Source organism: Gouania willdenowi, chromosome 10 (genome assembly GCF_900634775.1).
Source record: "Gouania willdenowi chromosome 10, fGouWil2.1, whole genome shotgun sequence".
NCBI classification, from domain to species: domain Eukaryota; kingdom Metazoa; phylum Chordata; class Actinopteri; order Blenniiformes; family Gobiesocidae; genus Gouania; species Gouania willdenowi.
This window is the reverse complement of record NC_041053.1, coordinates 15595817-15616353: the sequence shown is the minus strand read 5'-3', so window position 1 is coordinate 15616353 and position 20537 is coordinate 15595817. Positions and strand designations below refer to the sequence as shown.

The following is a 20537-nucleotide window of genomic DNA, read 5'->3' as shown; positions in this document are numbered from 1 at the left end:
TAATAAATGATTCATTACCCCTTTAGCACCGAAAGAAAATCTGTAATATTACTTGAATATCTGTAAAAGTCACGGTTTTCTATTAGCTATGTCTGCTAGCATAGCTTCTCTTCTTCACTGCAAGATATCTGCATGCCAACCGACCACTGTGTTACCAGCGCCCTCTGCTGGTCCAAACAAATATGACGTAAATCAGTGTAATCACGTTTTTTTTTTTTTTTTTTAAAGTCCAATTGTTAAGGCACAAAATACATTTTCAGTTGCACTTTTAAAAGAAAAAGAACTATTATGCAGTTTTGCATAGTTTATTATAGAACCAGAATTTAAATTAATAGGCTTCATTTTCATTTGTATTATTCCTTTATTTATTTAATTCAAGATTTATTTTTAGTTAAATTGCATTGTTTTGAATAGTTTATCAAGGAATTCTTTTGACAATGAAAAATAAAAGGAAAATAATACAGTATTTTCTAGTTTTTTTCCCAAAAAAAAAAATTGTCTACAGTCCCATTTTGTAAATGAAAAAATCGTGAGAGAATCGTATCGTGAACCCAGTATCGTGAATCGAATCGTATCGGGAGTTGAGTGAATTGTTACATCCCTACTGAATATGGATCAGTTTTAAAAATAGAAAAATCCCTATGTTCAGCTGTTTAACCTAGTTCACAACACCTCCTGCTAGTGACTTTGTGCATTACTTGTGCAATAGTTATGGTACGTTCACAGCCAAAAGCGTCAACAGCGTCAGGTTTACATACACAATATATGGTGGACACGCTTCTAGGAGCGTCAAGAGGTCCAGCTGCCCGTCCCCCGCCTCCTGTGTGGCGCGTTTTGAAGCTTTTGACATGCGTCTGGTGCCTCAACGCTGTCGACGCTAGAGTTGAGATTGTTGAACTTTTGGCTGGAATCGCGGCACATAGACCAATTAGGAGCTTCCTCCAACTGAACAGTAGTGACGCATTTCGTGACAGGACTGTAGGACCCCGATGACAACAGGAAGCCAACACAACTATGCTGTGCTCGCTATGAGCTGTATAACCCAGCGGACTATTGCTATCAAGACAGGAATAGAAAGGACCTTGTTTGGAGGAGCATTAGTGAGGTCGGTGTCTCAGGTAAGTTATTTAAACTTTTATCTGGCAAAAGAGAAGCCCCTTCCCAAAACGCCCTCTCTTCCTAACCTGATTCAATGAGCACAAGCGTCAACTAGGGGGAGTTGGGCGCGATTTTGATGCCCAAAAAGCATCCGGCGTGAAAGCACAATTAGGTTTCACCTTCTGTTTTGATGATAAAACAGCACAAAAAACAGCTGCAAATTAGCTGCTTCAAAAGGACTAAATACTGCAGACTACGATTTGATTAGAGGCTGACATAATGAAAGAAAAATAGCAATAATTAACTACTTTTAACTAATCAAAAGACATAAGCAATAGCAATTTTTATCAATATTTTACAAATATCCCCTCTGCGGTTTTTTCTTTTTTAAACATATCACAACCCAGAAACCAAATTTGCTACACTAACATTTGTCAAAATGTTTCTGTGTAAATAAACATTTAAAGATGGCTAATTTAATACAAAAACTTGTCAAATGGATCATGATAATATTCAACCCCTGCTACCATTGGTTAGTACTTACCATAAGTAAAGTACGCCACTTCATCCGGCAGAGACGCATTGCTGAGATCTTCATCAGGAACATGCATATCCACATACTGTTGAGCTTTGGATGCCTTGAGGAAAGCCATGAAGCGCGCAGTAAAAGAGGCCACAAAGATGGACAACATGCCAAAGTCCAGGACGTTCCAAAGGTGCATGAGATACTCCCTGGGCCCATCACTCCAGATCTCCTTGCACTCCAACCAAATCATCCCTAAAACATGTAGAATCATGGAAAAAAAAGGTGAAAATATAGCCACAAAAGGCGATCAACAGCCTTCGCCTTTGCCGCGCCGCCTTCTCCGTGCTGCCTTTGCCGCGACGCCTTTTCCTGCGCCGCTTTCGCCGCGCAGCTTTGCCATGCCGCCTTTGCGGCGCCGGCTTTGCCACGACACATTTTCCTGTGCCGCCTTCACCGCTGCAATCTGCGCCGCATTTGCCATGCTGCCTTTGCCGCATTTGGCCAATATCCTATTAACACAAAATGGAGAGTATCTCGATATACAATAACACGATAAAAAATAAAGCATCATTGACTTTTTTGATCGAGAGGCTAAAACAGAAGTTCCAAACGTTTTAGATTTTTTTTCTCCCCATATTAAATTGTCTTCAATCTGTCGGGGCCGCTAACGCGCCAATTTCCGTATTTCTACATTGAGCTGGTTAAGGGCCGAGAGTTTAACAACTGATTTACATTTGACGCAAATCAAAGTTTGCATGTGCAAATGGGAGCAATTTCAAAATATTAAAATTTTCAAAAGGTTTTGGCCAAAATGCAAGTTATCAAAACTTTTGATCTCCTGCGATTTTGAATCCCGTCAGTGAAACACCCTAGGAAAAGTGCGTTAAAATACGTTCGCCCAAGCTAAATTCTCTTCACTCTGTAGGGGGCGATAACGCGCCAATGTCTATTTTTCCACATTGAGCTGGTTTAGGGCTGGGATTTTAACAACTGAGTCACATTTGATGCAAATCCAACTTCTTATGTACAAATGGGAGCATTTTTTTTTAAGAAAAAACATTAGGCCAAGATTCACAGCTCCGCCCTGCAAACACCGTGAAAGTTATCAAAAATCCATGGCTAACTTTTGATGTCCCACTTCTCTAGATGATCTTCAGCAATTTTGAATCCCGTCAGTGAAACGCCCTAGGAGAAATGCGTTAAAATACAATGTGAGCAAAAACAGCAATTTGGCAATTTTCAATTCAAGATTCTGAACTTACTGTGTATTTTTTGGTGTGGTCTTGATATTTTTTTTTTTTTACTTCTGTGTCATTTTTCATGATTCTACAATGAATTACATTTAATGGGGCCTATACTACGACGCTGGTAATTCGGAAATAGACAGAAAGTAGAGAAGCTGAATTTTGTTGGAATTTTTGAGACTACATAATGGTTCAGTTGGTAAAAAGTAGGTGAGTTGGTTCAGACACCGGGAAACAAAGAAAAAAAAAATAATCCAACCCAATGATTGCCCCTTTTTGAGCACCATGAACTATACATTTTCGGAAAGCGCAGGGACATGCCTACGACATGACAAGGGTCCCTGATCACTGATGGGCTTTCGCATAGGCTCCGCCCCTTCCCTCGTAGTGTGGCCACTACGAGAGCAAGAGGCCCTTCGCCAGCTCGTGGCACTCGGGCCTAATGATAAAAGCACTTAAAGTCAGACCTGCTCTCAGTCATTCAGATAAACATGCCTGCATGTCTGAATTATGCACAAAACAAAGGAGAATAAAGCAGGGACATTTTCAGTAAACAATTCACCGCACGCTGTTTGAAAACCCAACCTTTGAAGATCAAACGGGTAAATTCCATTAAACCTGATGGAAACCATAATTTTAACAGATTAAGCATAGTGTAGGCCTCATAGATCAAGAAATTTAAAATAATTTACTCAAACAAATGTGAAAGGTTGAAATTGCTGTTCAAAAGTCTGTTTTGATCTTTACTGTAAACATTGGGTTTGTTGGCATTGTCAAAAAAGGTTGGCACTATGCACTGTGGGATGTGGAGTCCCGTAAATACGTGCATAGAAGTGTTTTTACTTCATTTCTCCTGTGATTTCTTGAATTACCCGTGATATGACCTCACTCCGTGAGACATTCAAATTCGCTTGGAATGTAAGCCCCATAATAAACATCCACTATTTGTTTACCACAACTTTCGGTCAATTAAAAAACACCAGAAATGTGTTGGGTAGTCACTTTGGCAGAGATATTGGGGGCAAACACAATCATAATTGTAAAAATGAAGTAAAAATCCTTCTATGCATCCGTCTACAGGACTCCACATCCCACGATGCAATGTGCAAAACTTTTCCCATAATGTCAGCAAACAAAGTGTTTCCCAGTGGCAATCAAAACAGACTTTCGTTTCGTCATTTTTGAACAAGTAGATTATATCTGGTTTATTTATTTATGAAGCCTACACTATGCATCACTATGATCATCTCTATGATCATGAGCTGAAGGATGGATATGAGACGAAGGCCATTGGGTCATGTTTCTGGCTGTTTTATGACTTCATGAACAATCTGCTTGATCAGTGATGCTTTCAGTGATGATGTACACCACTTCGTTTAAAGGACTCAAGTGGGATTATTGTAGTGATGGACCAAAAATTCAGACGCCAAAAAAATGTTTTTTACAGAAACAACACGACTGAAACAAGATGTGATGAAGCAAGCATACACAGAGGTAAGCGCGGTTCCTGGATATATATGTATATCCAACATATATGTATCTCAACATATCTGAGCACTAGTGGGATTTATGTTTCTGTGTCCGGTGTCCATGCTGAGCCGTACACTGTGGCCTGACGTGCACATAGTGCCTCCAAATAATCCAATGTACGCGTCATATGCATACATTATGCTAAAGAGTCTGTCCGCACACCAAGATCTTTTCAGATTCACTGCATTTCATCACGAGTGTACTTGATCTAAGTTAAAAAGACCATCACTTGGATGTGGTAATAAAGCAGTGCGCACGAAGATTGATGGAGACGTGCACCAAACAAGGAGAAAAATGAAGAGGAACAGATTTCACTGTGATAAAGCAAAAAAATCAATCAGACTTTATTTATATAGTATCTTTCTTACAATTGAATTGTAGATCAAAGTGCTTCACAGAAATGTGCTTATTACTCTTATTGACAAGAGTTTAAAATGATAAAAAGGATTAGAGACTAATGCACACAGAAGAAATTTAATAAAATAATTAAGAAAGAGTCAGAAAAAAACAAAGCAAAGCAAAATACATTAAAATTATAACCTTTTTTTTTTCTTTAAATTAACAACCCTAAAATGATAAAAATCATAAAGCAGTACATAAAAGCCAGACTGAATGAATAGGTTTTTAGCTTGCGTTTAAAAACAAAAACTGAAGGAGGAGTCTCCAAACATTTTAGTTCTACTCTTTGGAAAAGTTATGAGTTGTACCAGAGGATCCGAGGGTCCAGCTGGGTTGATAAACTAAAACCATCTCTGATACGTAGTCGGGGGCAAGGTCGTGTTGTGCCCTATAAACTAATAAAATAATTTTAAAATCAATGCGGAAACTAACAGGAAACCAGTGCAAAGATTTTAGAATAGGAGTAATGTGTGCATCTCCTCCTGGTCTTGGTCCTCTTGTTGCAGAATGAACGGAAGTTGATTTTGGAGCTGCTGCTTTGGAGCTACTCTTCATCAAGAACTTTAATACTTTGTGCTTTTATGAGAGCATATATTTTATTTTACTATTGTTCAGCATTCCAGTCAATTTTAGGCCTGTACATCATTAATTAATGTACTCATGAGTGGAGTCAAGTTGAACATTGTATTTTGTATTGTGCAGCGTTTAATTTGTATTGATTTATTCTTTGAAGCATTACCATTACTTTATACAATTGCAATGCTTTAATTTTAGTGTAATTAGTACATAATCACAGCTGTAAATGCAAAACAATTGGTATAATTTACTTCTGTGTTTCGGTTTTCAGGCTTGGTTTCCTCATTTTCAGTTTTTTCGGTTTTGGCCAAGAAGTCATATTTCGGTACATCTCTAGAATATTGGTAAAATAATTTGTGTTAAAAAGATTGATGAATACGAAAATGTCTATTAGTGTTTATAGTAATAATAATTTTATATAAATAGATGCTACAAAAAATGTGTAAAAAACACTTTGTAAACTCATGATATTACTGGTTGAATTGAGTGGTGAAAAATACTGATGCACATGTCTGAGTAACTTCTAAATGGGTGAATCGGACAGACATGCCTTTTATAGCACAGGTGCATCCACACAAAACCTCATTTCCTCAATGCAGCCCCTGTTTTTCTCTATCTGGAACAAAAACAAGGGGAACATTGATCAGTGAAAAGGCACCATGACCAGTATCATCTCTGTAACAATTACTGGGTCTTCAAAGCATGGCGCTGAGATTACAATTACTCTGTCTACCTCAAGCTAATACTGTGCACATGAGCAGCCAAATACATGCACCTGCTGCCAAACAATCTGCATGTATGAGGTGGAAATGCGGGGGTGGTGATGGAGGAGGATTCTATTCCATGTCCGTGAGTAAAAAACGGGACCACATGTGCACAACATAAACAACCCACACATAATGAAGTTATGTGTGCATTAACGCAATAACATTAATACATGGGAAGCAGCTGAGGTCTGACAGGTTGCGACTCCAGGAAACAATCCACAGAGTTTCTCACTCCTTTGATCCTTTTACTTTGCTTTTTGTGCTTCTATGCGCTGAGATTTGTGCCACTAGAAACTAATTTTGAATAGTTGGTATTAAATTTGAAAGTAACAACTTGAAATTTAATTTACTGTTTTTGAAACTCAATTAGTAACTTGAAATTTTATTTTTTCCTTTTACAGAAAAAATCATCTCAGTGCATTCCAAAAAGTAAATATATTTCTGCTTCTCAAATTTGTTATTTCACTACACAGACATTTTTGAGCAATCAATCACTGATTAATGCAACTCCTGTTTACGTCTACAAAAACTCTGTTACGGCCCATCGAGGGTGTGACCTTTATATATATTTATTGATCATTTTAAAAATTACAATTACAAACAATACAAACTATCAATGAGTAAGAGTGGTGAAAAAAATCTATTTTACAATTTTTCAATCTTTTGGGTGCCAATTTTAATAATCGATTCTGCTTCCCTGCTTTTTTTTTTTTTTGTATTTTTCAAAATTTCGTGGGTGACCACTGGGTGGCGGTAATGCACTAACAAGTGAGTACAAACACGAGAAAGACTTGCAGCACAAAGAGTTGCAGCAGCTGGAATTTCCCTTTAGCAAACAAACCCAACAACCGTGATTAAACCTGCACCTGTACAATTTACCTCCATGGCGAACGGATTTAGACATGACCAATGCTGCTCCGGACAAGCATTACCAACGGACCTTGAATGGGATATTGAATAAACTAATCCAGGTAATGAAGCCAGTCATGGTGGCTACGTGCGTTATGTCAGATCAGGCGAACCCAACCCTGCCCATCATAGCCCTGTTACACACACACCTCCTCCAGTCCAAGCTACACATGCACGCCAAAAGACTGACCATCAGCATTTCTAATAAGTTCAAATTTACAAGTTCTCGATGTGACAAATTGTGTTACATTTATTTATATTCTTTCCTTGCTGTCCACTCCTTTTCTTGGAGGGCGGTGGCTGCGGTGTCACGGAGCAAATCAGCTGTGTGCCACGGTGCGCACGGCAGCTGCAGCTTGTGAAATGAAACGGACAGACCTCAGAATGATGTCCACGCTGGTCAACTATTTTAACACTGTGCCCAATGTAAAGCCACAGTTTGATCACACTTCAGAGCAAATAACAAGAGAAACATTGATGACAGATGACGACTAATGTCTACTGCTCCAATTTACTTTATTTAATCCTAATTACAAAATTACTGTATATGCATATAACTTGACAAACCTTATTAGTATTAACAAATGTACTGTAAGTATAGTAAGTAGTTTGGAGGCTATATGATTAAAAACGTCAACTGAATATAAAATGTAAAAAAGTCAAACTTAAATTAAAAAGAATAAACAAATCTGAGTGACAAATAGAACTAAACATGCACATTGACCTTTTACAGATGCATCTAGTAGGACTAAGGAGGGAATTGGAAGGCGACTTACCCAACACCCACTTCATAATCAACATCTCCGTCCAAGAAAACTGGGTGGTTTTGACCCTGAAGACCTGCCTCGGGTGGTCTATGATGGTTTCGTTGGGCAGGTTCTTGACGCCCTCGAAGCGGTCTGAAGCATTGAGAATCAAAAGACCCAGAAAGAGGGTGAAGGAGACGGCGTGAGCCACAAACTTCATGAACGGGCTTCGCAGGATTTGACCAAGCTGTTGGTGAGAATACAGTGATATTTTAAAAATGTATAGCTTCTTTTAGGTATTTGGGTTTTAAATATTCACCAAAATTCACAGATAATACTTAAATAGCATTTTTAAGCATATTATTGTGAACATTTCAATAGAGAGGAGACACTTGTTTAAACGTTTTACAGGCATAAGTTAGCATGAAAACTAGTCAATATTGGTTTGGCTAAAAATCAACAGAATCAACACTAGGGTTGTAAAGAGGTGGGAAATTTCCAGTACATTCCCAAATGTACTGGAAATTCAAAAATATAAACTTTTAAAGGATTTTTTTTATTGGAATTAACCTGAAAATGGGAGTAATTTTAAATAGTTGAAAACTTTACAATGTGAATGAACAGGGTATTTACAACAATTGAAGGTTGACCCTTAACAGGGATTTTAAATACAGTTGGAAAAATATATTTCAGCATCATCTAAAAATAACATACACACAATGTAAACTATTTTTGAAAAGTTAGTAAATGAAAACAGTTTTTTTCTTTATTTGTGAGGCCATACATACTGTCTGAATGGAATTTTATCCTCAGAGAGCAGAAGCTGAAATGCACCGTGAGCAACAATCAAAGCAAGAAAACAGCAGCTGTTGAAAATAATGGGATTGCCTGAGCACTGATAACTTTCAGTGCACACTCGGCAAGAAGCAGAGTTAGGATTTTCTATATACAGGGTGAAGAATGCATCTGAAGGCTATACATGAAATTAAAGCCAAGACCCACTCACATGCATGCACAGTGCAGTTCCAACCCCATTGGCCATGCTGCTCTCTGAACATGCTGAGTTCATTATTAACAACCAACAGGATATCGCTCCTCTCTACAAGCATAGTGTCACATTAGAACCAGTGATCCAAAGAGCCATATACATTACAAACCACCAGGTTAAAAAAATGCACAAAAGGTTTGGTGATAAACTCATAAAACCCTCCTTTGAGTGTTTCTAACCATCTGTATGTTCCTCTGATGCAATCATCACAAAGCAGCTGGAGAACACAAACCCTGAACAAAACCCACCACAAACTAATAGCCATTTTACATGAGGCCATTCTGCTGTGTGACGTCCGCTCACGCTGTGGGTTTCTCACCATAATGTCTGCTGGTAGTAAGATGGAGCTTCAAGTAGGAAATGGGGTGTGGAATGACATCTCACAAGGTCAAACTGTGTCTGCCGTGTCCACTCGTCCTCTAATCAGTGATGGGCAGTAACGCGTTAGAAGTAAGACGTTACTGTAATCTGACTACTTTTCCCAATTAAAGGTAGGGTAGGTGATTTTCTCCAGATACATTTAAAAAAGTTTTTGGTTGAAATTGTCTTTATGTCCTGACAGAAATTAAGATCTTATGTGCTCTGAAAAAGGAACAAAGAAAATCTGTCATCTGTAGCAGCTGTAAACCTGTAATAAGTTTGACCAATGAAAAAAGACGGTTCATATTTTTCTAACCAATCACGTCTCCCTGTCTCTCTGCTCGTTCTCAACCCCTCGTGTGCACGAGCCCACAAAGCGCATCACCGGTGACGGACTTAAACCTGAGTTTTTAACATATATAATGATTAAGTTTAGTGTTTACTTACTGCTGAATGAGACATGAGACAACAAAGTTTCTACACAATACAAGTGATGAGCTGAGGTCTGCTTCTGGAGCAGCGGTGCTCGTGCATGTGAGTGAGAGAGCACAGAGGGGAGGGGGGAGGGGGCAGTCAATGACGCTACATTCAAAATCATGCTAGCTTTTGAAAATCACCTACCTTGCCTTTACCAAGTAAAGAAAGGAATTATAATTGAAGAAACAATGATTAGATTACAGGTATTTTCCAGCAAGCAGGCTGCGTTACCAAATAAAAACCTTCTAACTACTGTTTATTGGGCGTGTCGTGTTTTATAGCGCATTATAATCCAGTCTTAAGCCAATGACGTAAGCGGCACAACATCACTGGTAAACAACACACACGAAACTGGAGAGTGAGAGAGAGCATGTCCAAGCACCTTGGAAGTACCAAAAATTATTTGAGATTGACTCCGTAAAAGATGACAAAAACAAGAAAATATGTATCTACTTCAAAGAATTCCACCTCAAATTCAATTCAACTTTATGTGTATAGTGCAAATTACAACAAAGTCATCTCAATGTGCTTATCAAAATATAAAATTCATAATAATAAATAAAAAACCCAACAAGATCCACATGAACAAATCTGAGCAAGCACCTGGCAAGGAATGTTAGTCATTGAGTTTTACTTAGCAGTCCCAAATCCCACTGCTGCTACAACATCCACTTTCACCAAGCCAAACACCGAGGGCCAATCTCCTGCTAAACAAATGAAAATAGTGCTGCTGAACTCTTGAAGCTAGTCACTGATTTAATTGTTGTGGACATGTTGCCAATTTCCACCGTGAACTGTGAATCATTCTGACGCATCATAGAAAGAAATACCGGCCAAAAATGGAGTCAAGCTGCTACAGAGAAAGTCAGATATATAAGTTAATAGAAGGAAAAGTTGTTTTATTTTATACAAATATGGTGGAATATGCAGTAAATAAGTTTAAATGTTTACCAATTTTCTTCAAGTCAGAAACTGTTGCATTAAATTTCATTTTTGCTTGATGTAATGTGTTAAAATATTGAATAAAACTAGATTTAAAAAGAGACTGTTTAATTTGATTACATTTTTAATGTGGAACATGCCAAAAAAATAGAATTAGGCTGAAAGATCTACTGTTAATTATATAAAGCAAAGTAATTAAAGTACCTAGTTACTTTTGAAAATAAGTAATAGGTAAAGTAACTTGATTATTTCCTTGGAGTAGTAATCACTAATTACTATTTCCAAGAAACTTGACCAACACTGCCTATAATCAGAAAGAAAAAGCATGTGAACCCTTTAGGATTAGTTTTTTTTCTGCATAAATTAGTCATAAAATGTGTTCTAATCTAATACCACAAAAAAAAGATATATATTTTAATGTAATGTAAACATTCACAGTGCAGATTGGAAAAAGTATTTTTTCCTTATCTTGTGACATTTTCTATACATGCTTATTCTCACATTCTCATATAACAGGCATTAAAGCAAAACAATGCACCACCGAGCAACACATTCAAAAAACAAAAACTGACTATAGCATTAGGAGTTTGTTTGAGGGCGCACTGAGATGTGTCCTCCTGATTGAGTTTGTCCCTCAGCTATGGAGGAGCTCTCTCAGCATGTCACTCTTCATCTTCACACTTGTCATCAGTTGCAAATTTCAAAATCAGTCACACTCAGCACGAGTCACTCCTAGGGTCCTGAAAACGTACTTCCAAATGACTGAGTTTTTGCACATGCTTGCATAACACACCAACAGACTGCCACACATTACTAGGTACAAGGTAGAGGATTATCCGGGTGGCGGTCTAGCGGTATGTCATTTTACAAATTACGATTTCCTTACAATTGATTGCCTCAAGCTCAATAATCAAACAATGATTAGACAAAACTTCACAAAGTGGGAATCTTTGTTTTTTTTTAGACTATCACTTTAGAGTTGTGCAGAATATTAGCAACTGCTATGATGAATGGATTTGGTTTTTTGACATGTTTATAGTCTCTCGAGAAATCAGTCAAGCCAGCTTAAGAAGTTGGAGGATTTGCAAAATTCAAAGAGGCAGTAATGCAGTATGTTTATCTTATTTAATTTTTGTGAGCCATGAAAAAAAAACATTTCTATCCCACTGAATTTATCCTCTGCCCCTAATCTATCCATGTCAGGGCCGCAGTGCCCGAAGTTACAAAGTACAAGGTAAAACTGCAACTATAAGATTTGGAGGCTTGTGATGAAAGCAGGAGTCAGAATCAGTCTTCTCATTCAACCCTTTTATTTTCCAGGAACCCCAGAGTGCTGGTGCAATAAGTGCTTGTAGATGCAGAAAAATTAAATGGATACAAAAAATACAAAAATAAGCCAAAACTAATGTTGAATTGGACAAGCTATCAAAAAGAAACCCAAATTTAGGTAAACTTGCTTAGCAAAACCATTTAGCAGGCCTCTGCAAAGAAGCTCTGGAGCATACAGCTCTCTCCAGGCTTAAACTGTACTGTTCATCAGAGGAGCTTCATTCACTACTTATATACTGGAAGCTCCTCCTGCAAGACAAACCAAATGTTCATCAGTAACAAAATAACTATAATATGTATCTTATTTGGAAAGTATGTTAACATCAACTATATTTTTACATATAATCTCGACACACTTATTTTAATTTAGCCGTCTTTACTTGGGTAATGGAACCCTCCCACATCTGGTTTGGTCGGCAGCACCAGGAGCTACACATAACAGGTAACACACAGAGATTAAGGAGTAACTAAACCCCAAAACCACCCAAATGTATTTGAGTATGAAGTAGTGCTGTTGATTGATCCTGGGCCAACTCTCAACATTTTAGTGAAAATATTTCAATTTATCATACATAGTTGTAAAATGTCAGTAACTGCACTCTATGGGTTGAAACGTGGCTATTATAATTGATTTTTGCTACTGGCTAAGAACAAGATCATGTGACGTTTTGGGGCCATCTTGCATCTCAAACAAGCACCGTTAGCCCTGCCCCTTTTATAAAAAATCACCTGTGGGCTCTACAATCTGTAGTGAATAGGTGGTAGAAAAGTGAACAGAGAGGTACATTGAATAATGAGTAGTTCGTTAAAGCATGGATTGTTCGTTGGAGATTTTTTTTAGTATCGACTGGGCGTGTCTTAACTGCTCCAGGAGCAGTAATTGCATATTGTTTGAATTTCGCTCCCAGTGGCAGGTTAGGAGAAAACAGGGGTTTAGTTACTCTTTAAGGGGTCTATTCTCCCATCTGGACTTAAGCAATTTTTTGCACGCCTGGAGATACGCGCTTCTCTCCTACACGAATTCTCCGGTCCAGGTTCCTGACACGTTCCTGTGCACAAGTAGACCAAAAGCGCGTAGTCTGTCAATGAAAGCATAGCTGCATTCAGAAATAGTGATGTCCACAAGACATAAGTTTATTTTGTATTAACAGCTACTGTTTTACAATTATTTTTATTTGAAAGGTATTTTGTGTTAGTTGAAGGTCACATGATATCCTGTGAGTCAGATCAGGAAATGCAAGGCACCAACATGTCAGATCAGCATGTGAATCCAGTTCCATCCTCAGGAAATGACTGATAAACCAATGTCGTAAGTTGTTTAATTTGATTGTGTACTTGTTTAAGTTAATATATATATAAAGATTATTTGTTTAAAACATAGCTAATAAGTTAAGGTTAAAAAAACACTTTTACAAGCCTACTAATTACAGGATAGTTCATGCTAGTTAATGGCTTTGTATACAGTGCAATGATAAGTTTGTAAAATAATGATACAAGATTTGTTCTGCATTTATTATTGCAGTTTTCACTCCATGTCACTGTGAAGGAGTCATCAGTAAATCAGTCTTCAATTACAACGACGACTCACCTCTTCATTTTGAATTGAGTTTAGCTTGGTGTTTAGTCTGCAGCTTTTACACTTTGATGAGAATAAAGTGAAAAGACATTGAGATCAGTATTATTAAAATAACAAATGGCTTCCAAAAGTGAAAAATCCATCAGCCTCAGGTTTCAGATCAACAGCCTCTTCAGCAGGCACAGCAGGACATGCCAGAGCCAAGTCCAGGGCAGCTAAGATAAGAGCAGCGTAAGCAGCCAATAAATCAAAGCTGAAGATAGAGTCGGCTAGTAAGGATTTGGAAGCAAGTGCTACAGAGGCAGAGAAGAGAAGAGATACTGAAATACAGTTTGAAAAAAAAAATAAGACTACATGCAAAGCTGGAAGTGTTGCAACTACAGTGTAATGGACTTTTTTGGGGGTTTTTTTTGTTAAGCGCTTTGAGATGACTGCACTACATAAAAAAAGTTGAATTGAATTGAAGCATGAAGCAGAAGCTACAGCAGTGGAAGCACAGGTTTTAGAAAAGGCAGCAGAAGCCACAAATGTAATAGACTTTGACGACAAACTAAAATGAAACACACCAATGACTGTTCGTTCTCAAATTGCCCTGAAAGTAATAGTTAATTCTGCATACTTAGTGGTTGCTGGCTCATCCTGTACGGTGCATTGGCACGCCACCACACTCACCTGCTGAGGGACCACCCCTTGGGAAGCCATTTGAGAGCTTCTTAATGTAGCAATCTCTTGTAGTGGACAGCCCACAACCGTTATCAAGTAACACCAAAACAGAACTTAAAGCAAAGAATGATGTGTAGTTACCTCGACCAACAAAAAATCAAGTCAAAACAGAACACCAATGAACAATAAACAACCCAGATGGAAACAGGAAAACATACTTACCTCAACACGATAACAAAATCATTCAACCTTACATCCCTGAACCAATGAACGTGCACACATCACCATATGTTCACTGCACAAAGCGTGGGAACGTCTCTATGACTGTTATGCTGCACCAGAGATTGCTCTTTCAGCAATTGGAAAGGTTCCCAAGGCTCATCAACAGAGGCCATGTCAAGTGACATAAGCTTGGCGACTTGTAGACCGAGATCTTTGGTGCCAAAGAAGATGGCTATCTTACGGGTCTGTCCTATTTGGACACTTCACGAGGCATCTCACCAATCTCAGAAAAAACAACCTTTCCCACTTAAAGAGAAGTGGCTGTGTGCCGGGTCAATATACCAGGAAGAAAACAATGGTCGGTTCCCTCCTTTTGAGTACTTCTGCAGATCTGTGTGTCATGAAGCTTAAAAGAGAAACAACCCTAGCTTAATGCATCGAGGAAGCGCTGCAACCCTGACCAAACCAGAGAGACGTGCCTCATGGAAATTCAATAATGACAGAACTCTCAGTACACAAAACTGATGTTTCCTCAAGCAAAACACAAACACAAACCACAAGAGGATGGCGGCAAGGGAGAAGAGGCTGTTAGCCAGGCTGTTATGGACTCCAGCTGCACAGAAGTTTGTGGCGAGAGCCAATGGAACCACTCCTGTGAAAGATCTGCCTTGCAAAGGTATATTCAAAGGATGCTAGGCACAAGGCTGTCAATGCCTATGTGATAATGGACGATCAGAGCCATTCCCATATCAGCTGAGAATGTGTTCTGGTTTAGTAGAAACGTCAGGAAGACGTGCTGAAGGAATCCAAGTAGAGTCGCTGGACGGCCGGGTGATCATTTCTTTCCCACCACTCACTGGGTGTACGGAGATCCCGAACAATTGGTCAGAGATTCCAACACCAAGTGCTATGCAACATCAACCCCATCTCCAGCATATCACTTAACACCTCCCGGAATTCAATCCAAAGGCAAAGACTCTGCTGCTACTCAGGAGAGATGTTTTTAGAGTGCACAAGGTCAGACAGCAGGTGAACGGCCCACACAATGATCCGCTCGCTCAACGCTTGGACCTTGGCTGGGTGGTAGTGGGGGAGGTGTGCCTGGGAAGTGTTTGTAAGCTGATAATGAACAGCTTTAAGACAAATGTGCTGGAAGGCGGTCGTCATACTCGTTTCCAACCCTGTACAAGCTACATGCACGTCAAGGGAAAGCAGGATAGTGTTGACCGAGCAACCGAAGTGACAGAGACACTAGGAAAAACGGCGTTTAACTGAACAAAATATGACAACAGACCTGCTCCATCAATCAAGGATACAATCTTCTTGGAAAAAATGAATGTTAGCATGTACAGAAATGAAGAAAAGACCTGGGTTGCCCCACTCCCTTTCAGAGAACCGAGACAGCATCTTCCCAAAAACCGGGAGCAGTCTTTCAGCAGGTTCTCATCTCTTTAGAGAACACTGAGAAGAAAACCAGAGATGCAAGAGCAGTATTAGGTATTTATGGGTAAGATCCTCCAAAACAGGCACGCTGAGGTGGCACCACCACTGAAGGATGATGAGGAATGCTGACATCTTCCTACGTTTGGAGTATACCATCTTTGCAAGCCCAACCAGATCAGGGTAGAATTTGACTCCAGCGCTCAGTATTGTGGTGTCGCTCTTAATGATGTGTTGTGGACTGGCCCAGATTTGAATAACACCCTAATCGAGGTTCTTCTCTGCTTACGAAAAGAGATGGTAGCAGTGTTAGCAGACATCCAACAGATATTCCACTGCTTTGAAGTGAGTGAAGAACATCGCAATTTTCTCCTTTTCCTCTGGAACCAGGACAACGATGCCACTAAGAAGGTCATTGAATACCGGATGAGAGTTCACGTATTCGGTAACAGCCCTTCTCCAGCAGTGGCAATTATTGGTTGAGAAGATTAAATCAGAATAGATTTTATTCGCCAAGTACAGTTTAAAAACAGTACAAGGAATTTAACTCGGTTAGTTGGAGGGTGCACAGTATGGTGCTGACACTGTTGCGTTTGTAAAAAGACACTTTTATGTTGACGATGGCTTAATCTCTGTATCAACTGCCCACAAAGAGATCGACTTAATGAAAAGAACACAGGCCTCTCTGGAGGAATCAAACCTTCGTCTCCACAAGTTTGCATCCAACTGCCAAACCGTCTTGAGGGCCTTTCCTCCTGAGAATTGTGCAACAATCATCAAGGACTTGGACCTCACCGGAGAGAAACCAGCCACACAGTGCAGCTTGGGTCTCCTCTGGGAGATATTCGCTGATACGTTCACCTACCTTGTGTCGACAGAACCCAAGCCATTCACACAGGGTCCTGTCAGTGGTGCATAGTAACTTCAATCCCTTGGGTCTGTTGGCGCCAGTTACCATCCAGGGAAGGTCTCTCCTAAGAGAGCTTTGCTCTCAACTCTCAGGCCGGGACACTCCTCTCCCAGAGGAAAAACATGCAAAGTGGGACACTTTGAGAGAATCACTCCAATAACTCAAACAGCTTCATGTGCCACATACTTACTCAAACATGTCCCTTCTCAAGGCTGAGCATACTGATCAAACTGTGCTTTCAGATGCATCAATAAGAGCAATTGGTGCGGTTACATACTTGAGAACTTTTCAAAATGATGGACAAAACAAGATTGGATTTGTCATGGGAAATGGGAGGCTAGCACCCCAATCAGAGCCAACCATCCCATGGTTGGAACTGTGTGTGGCTGTTAGCCATCGAAATGGCAGATCTCATACAGGATGAGTTACACATCAAGCTTGACGCTATACATTTCCATAGTGATAGTAAGGTCCTTGGTCATATTCATAATGCAACCAAGAGGTTTTAGATTGACATCTACAACAGGATTTGACATATAGACCAATCTTCAAAGCCAGAGCAATGGCATTATGTTCAGTCTGAGGAAAACCCTGCCGACCATGCGTTGAAGTCCCTTCCTGCATCTTGCCTAGCACAGACCATTTATTTCTTTGGACCATCTTTCCTGAGATTACCACCCGCAGAAATGGTACAAGCAAGTGAAAGATTTGATCTGATTGAACCTGAAAATGACACTGAAACCAGGAGTAAAAACCTATAAAACCTACCTGAATGAGTAAAAGCTCAACCCAGACCATTTCCATCGCTTTTCCAGCCTCTGCTCACTCCTTAGAGGCATAGCCTTTCTTGTTGATATTGCAAGATCCTGCAAACAGATGAGCAAAACCAATGAGTGTTCTGGATGGCACATGTGTAAAGGTCCTCGCATCCCAGATGAACTGGATCAAGCAATGCACATTGTTCTACAAGCATGACAAATGTCAGCCTTTGCCAAGGAAATTGCAGCTCTTCAAGCACAAAAACCAATTCCTAGAGACAGCTGTCTCCAACAGCTCAACCAGATCATCGATAATGACATGATCCGTGTTGAAGGCCGACTGCGACACCTTCACTTCAAATTGGTGAAAGACATTCCGTAATCTTGCCCAAAGACAGTCATGTATCTCTCCTGCTGACACGCCACCATCATGAACAAACAAAGCACCAAGGTTGTCACATGACAGAGGGAGCTGTAAGGGCAGCAGAACTATGCATCTTGGGTGGCAAGAGACTCATAAACTCAGTATTCCACAACTGCGTAATGTGCAGGAAGCGCAGACGGAAGTTCGAGAACAACACATGGGAGATATACCTTCCAAACGCCTACAGGTATGCCCCTCATTTACATATGTGGGCCTGGACGTATTTGGTCTTTGGTCAGTTGCAGCCAGGCAGAGCCACGGAGGACAGATGGAAAGTAAGAGATGGGCTATCATGTTTTCTTGTATGAGCTCAAGAGCGGTTCATGTTGAGCTCACCAAATCTATCAATGCATCAAGTTGCATAAACGCACTCAGGCGTGTCTTTACCATGAGAGGCCCAGCCAAGAAGTTGTGGTCTGACTCTGACGCTAACTTCGTTGACGCAAGTAAGGAACATGGGAGAAACAACAGCCAACAGGGCCTGGGTATACAAAGGTATCTCAGTGAACAAAGATGTGTCTGGGAGTTCAACCCACCTCATGTTTCCCACTGGTGTGGCTTTGGGAAAGAATGATAGACACTGCGAAGAGAATCTTGGATTCTATGTTGCTCCACTGGAAGTGGTCCTACTCATCCCAGAAGACAAACAACATAGTATAAAAATAGCTGGAGTAGTTAATTTCTCGACGCTTCATGTGCACATAATTCCACCTCCTGGCCAGGTTTTTAATCACAGGCAGCTGTATCTTCACCACATAAATTGTGATCCATTGAATTTTTGTGTCTGTTGGGAAGTTTTGTGGCTCTTGTGAATGACAATGAATCACAAAAATGTCTGAATAATATATTTCTCTACATAAATAATCACATATGTAATATAAATATTTTTCGATGTATTATCGGTGTAAATTTTCCCAAAAGTTGTTTACACAGGATTTGAACACAGCCCCTTGGTACTACAAAAATTCTTCCAGCCCTGTTCTGACTGCTAGGCCATGAGTATTTCAACATACTAATACATTGTGTAATGTTTCTTACTTACCTTAGGAAGATGGCAAACACTTGTTGAAAGCACTTGTTGAACTAGGAAGAAGTCACTGATTATGCATGTGTAACTTGGACAATTATGTACAGAACAGGGGAAATTTTATTCAGAAATAACAGTGCACCGAAGCTTCATTTGTCATCAGCTTGGCTCCTCCCCAAAATGAAGCAAGCCTCGAAGCACGCTTTGCAGAAACGCCCCCTCCATTACTTGACACAAGCTTGGTAGCCTTGGCACATCTCATAACATCACTACACAATGGTTCTCTGTAGTTACTTACTAAGTGACACAGTGTAGTCGAGTTTATCACATGAATTGGTAAAAAGCTTCAATTAAATTTTAAACAATTACTTCAGAAAACTCACCAAAACACGGTCAGAACATGCACATTTTCATAAATACCCCCAACTAAAAGTGAACCCAAGCCTTCCCAAGATCAGGCATTGCAACACCTCGTCTGAACTTCAAGATGATGTAATTGTATACTAACAAATGTTAATATAAATACAAACGTGTTTCTGTACCTTGCAGCATGGCATTATCCAGTAGCCGATGGCAAGGAAAGGAAGTCCTACAGCTACCCCCAACACAGTCCAGCACTTCACGCCAACGGACTGCTGCCTGAGGCCTGGCAGGTTCTCATACCAGATAGTGAGCAGCTGCTGCTGGCAGTTCGGATGTGCAACAAACTGAGGAAAGATATTTTCAAAAATTAAGCTCAGAACAAAGTGAACTGTAGAACTGTTTACTTTGTAATCCAGAGTGACATGCTTTCCTAATACTGTATATGGTAGAACAAAAATCTACATATATTCTGTACTGTCTAAGCTGTTGCAAGGGCAGGGCCCTCGAAAACACATTTTGGAGTTTTAAAATACTGAAAATGACCTGGTATATGGAAAGAAAAGGTGGCATAACTGAGCTTTTTAATTTGCTTACTGAAAAATTGTCATCATGGACATGAAGGTTTAAATTGAAGGAGTCCAGAAAAAGAGACTAAGGTTATGACTTAAGGTGTGAGTACACCCTAAAGCCCCTTTTTTCTGCTGAATACATATATGATTAGGTATGAAGTAATGTAGTTTATTAATCCTAGGCCCAACTCCCATTTTAGTCAAAGTATTTAAATGTAGCATTTTAATTGTAAAATGTCAGTGTGAATGCTCTCTATGGGTTGAACACTGGCTATTGCAATTTCATTTTGCTATTGGCTGAGATTAGATCAGTGACATCTCTTTGGATCAGTGACGTCACTAACCGTCACTGTTGACCCCGCCCCTCCTATGAAACAGGAGTGTCTTGCTATTCTTACCTTTTTGACTTCATACTTGATGGCTAGTTTGACTCGGCTGAGGCAGGGTCGGTTGTAGGGACTGGGTGGACACTGATCTACGTCCCCATTCAGTATGGCCTCAACTTCCTCAGTGTTTCGACAAAGATCCAGCACGCCCACCACAAAGTCCTTGCATTGCATGGACAGCTTACGGTAGTCATTCTGCATGAAAATGGACAAGAGGTATTAGTTTGAAATGATAAGACCAGTAAAAC

General features: G+C 39.7%; 1 protein-coding gene across 1 annotated transcript in view; it reads right to left on the bottom strand.

Moving 5' to 3' along the window:
• LOC114470965 (short transient receptor potential channel 7-like) overlaps positions 1-20537 on the bottom strand; it is a 60447-nt gene that overhangs the window by 24298 nt on the left and 15612 nt on the right. The window contains exons 3-6 of the mRNA XM_028459418.1: positions 20302-20484; positions 19514-19678; positions 7826-8042; positions 1643-1876 (exon numbers count right to left, since the gene is read on the bottom strand). Coding sequence (XP_028315219.1) covers positions 1643-1876; positions 7826-8042; positions 19514-19678; positions 20302-20484 — 799 coding nt within the window. The remainder of the gene's footprint in view (positions 1-1642; positions 1877-7825; positions 8043-19513; positions 19679-20301; positions 20485-20537) is intronic.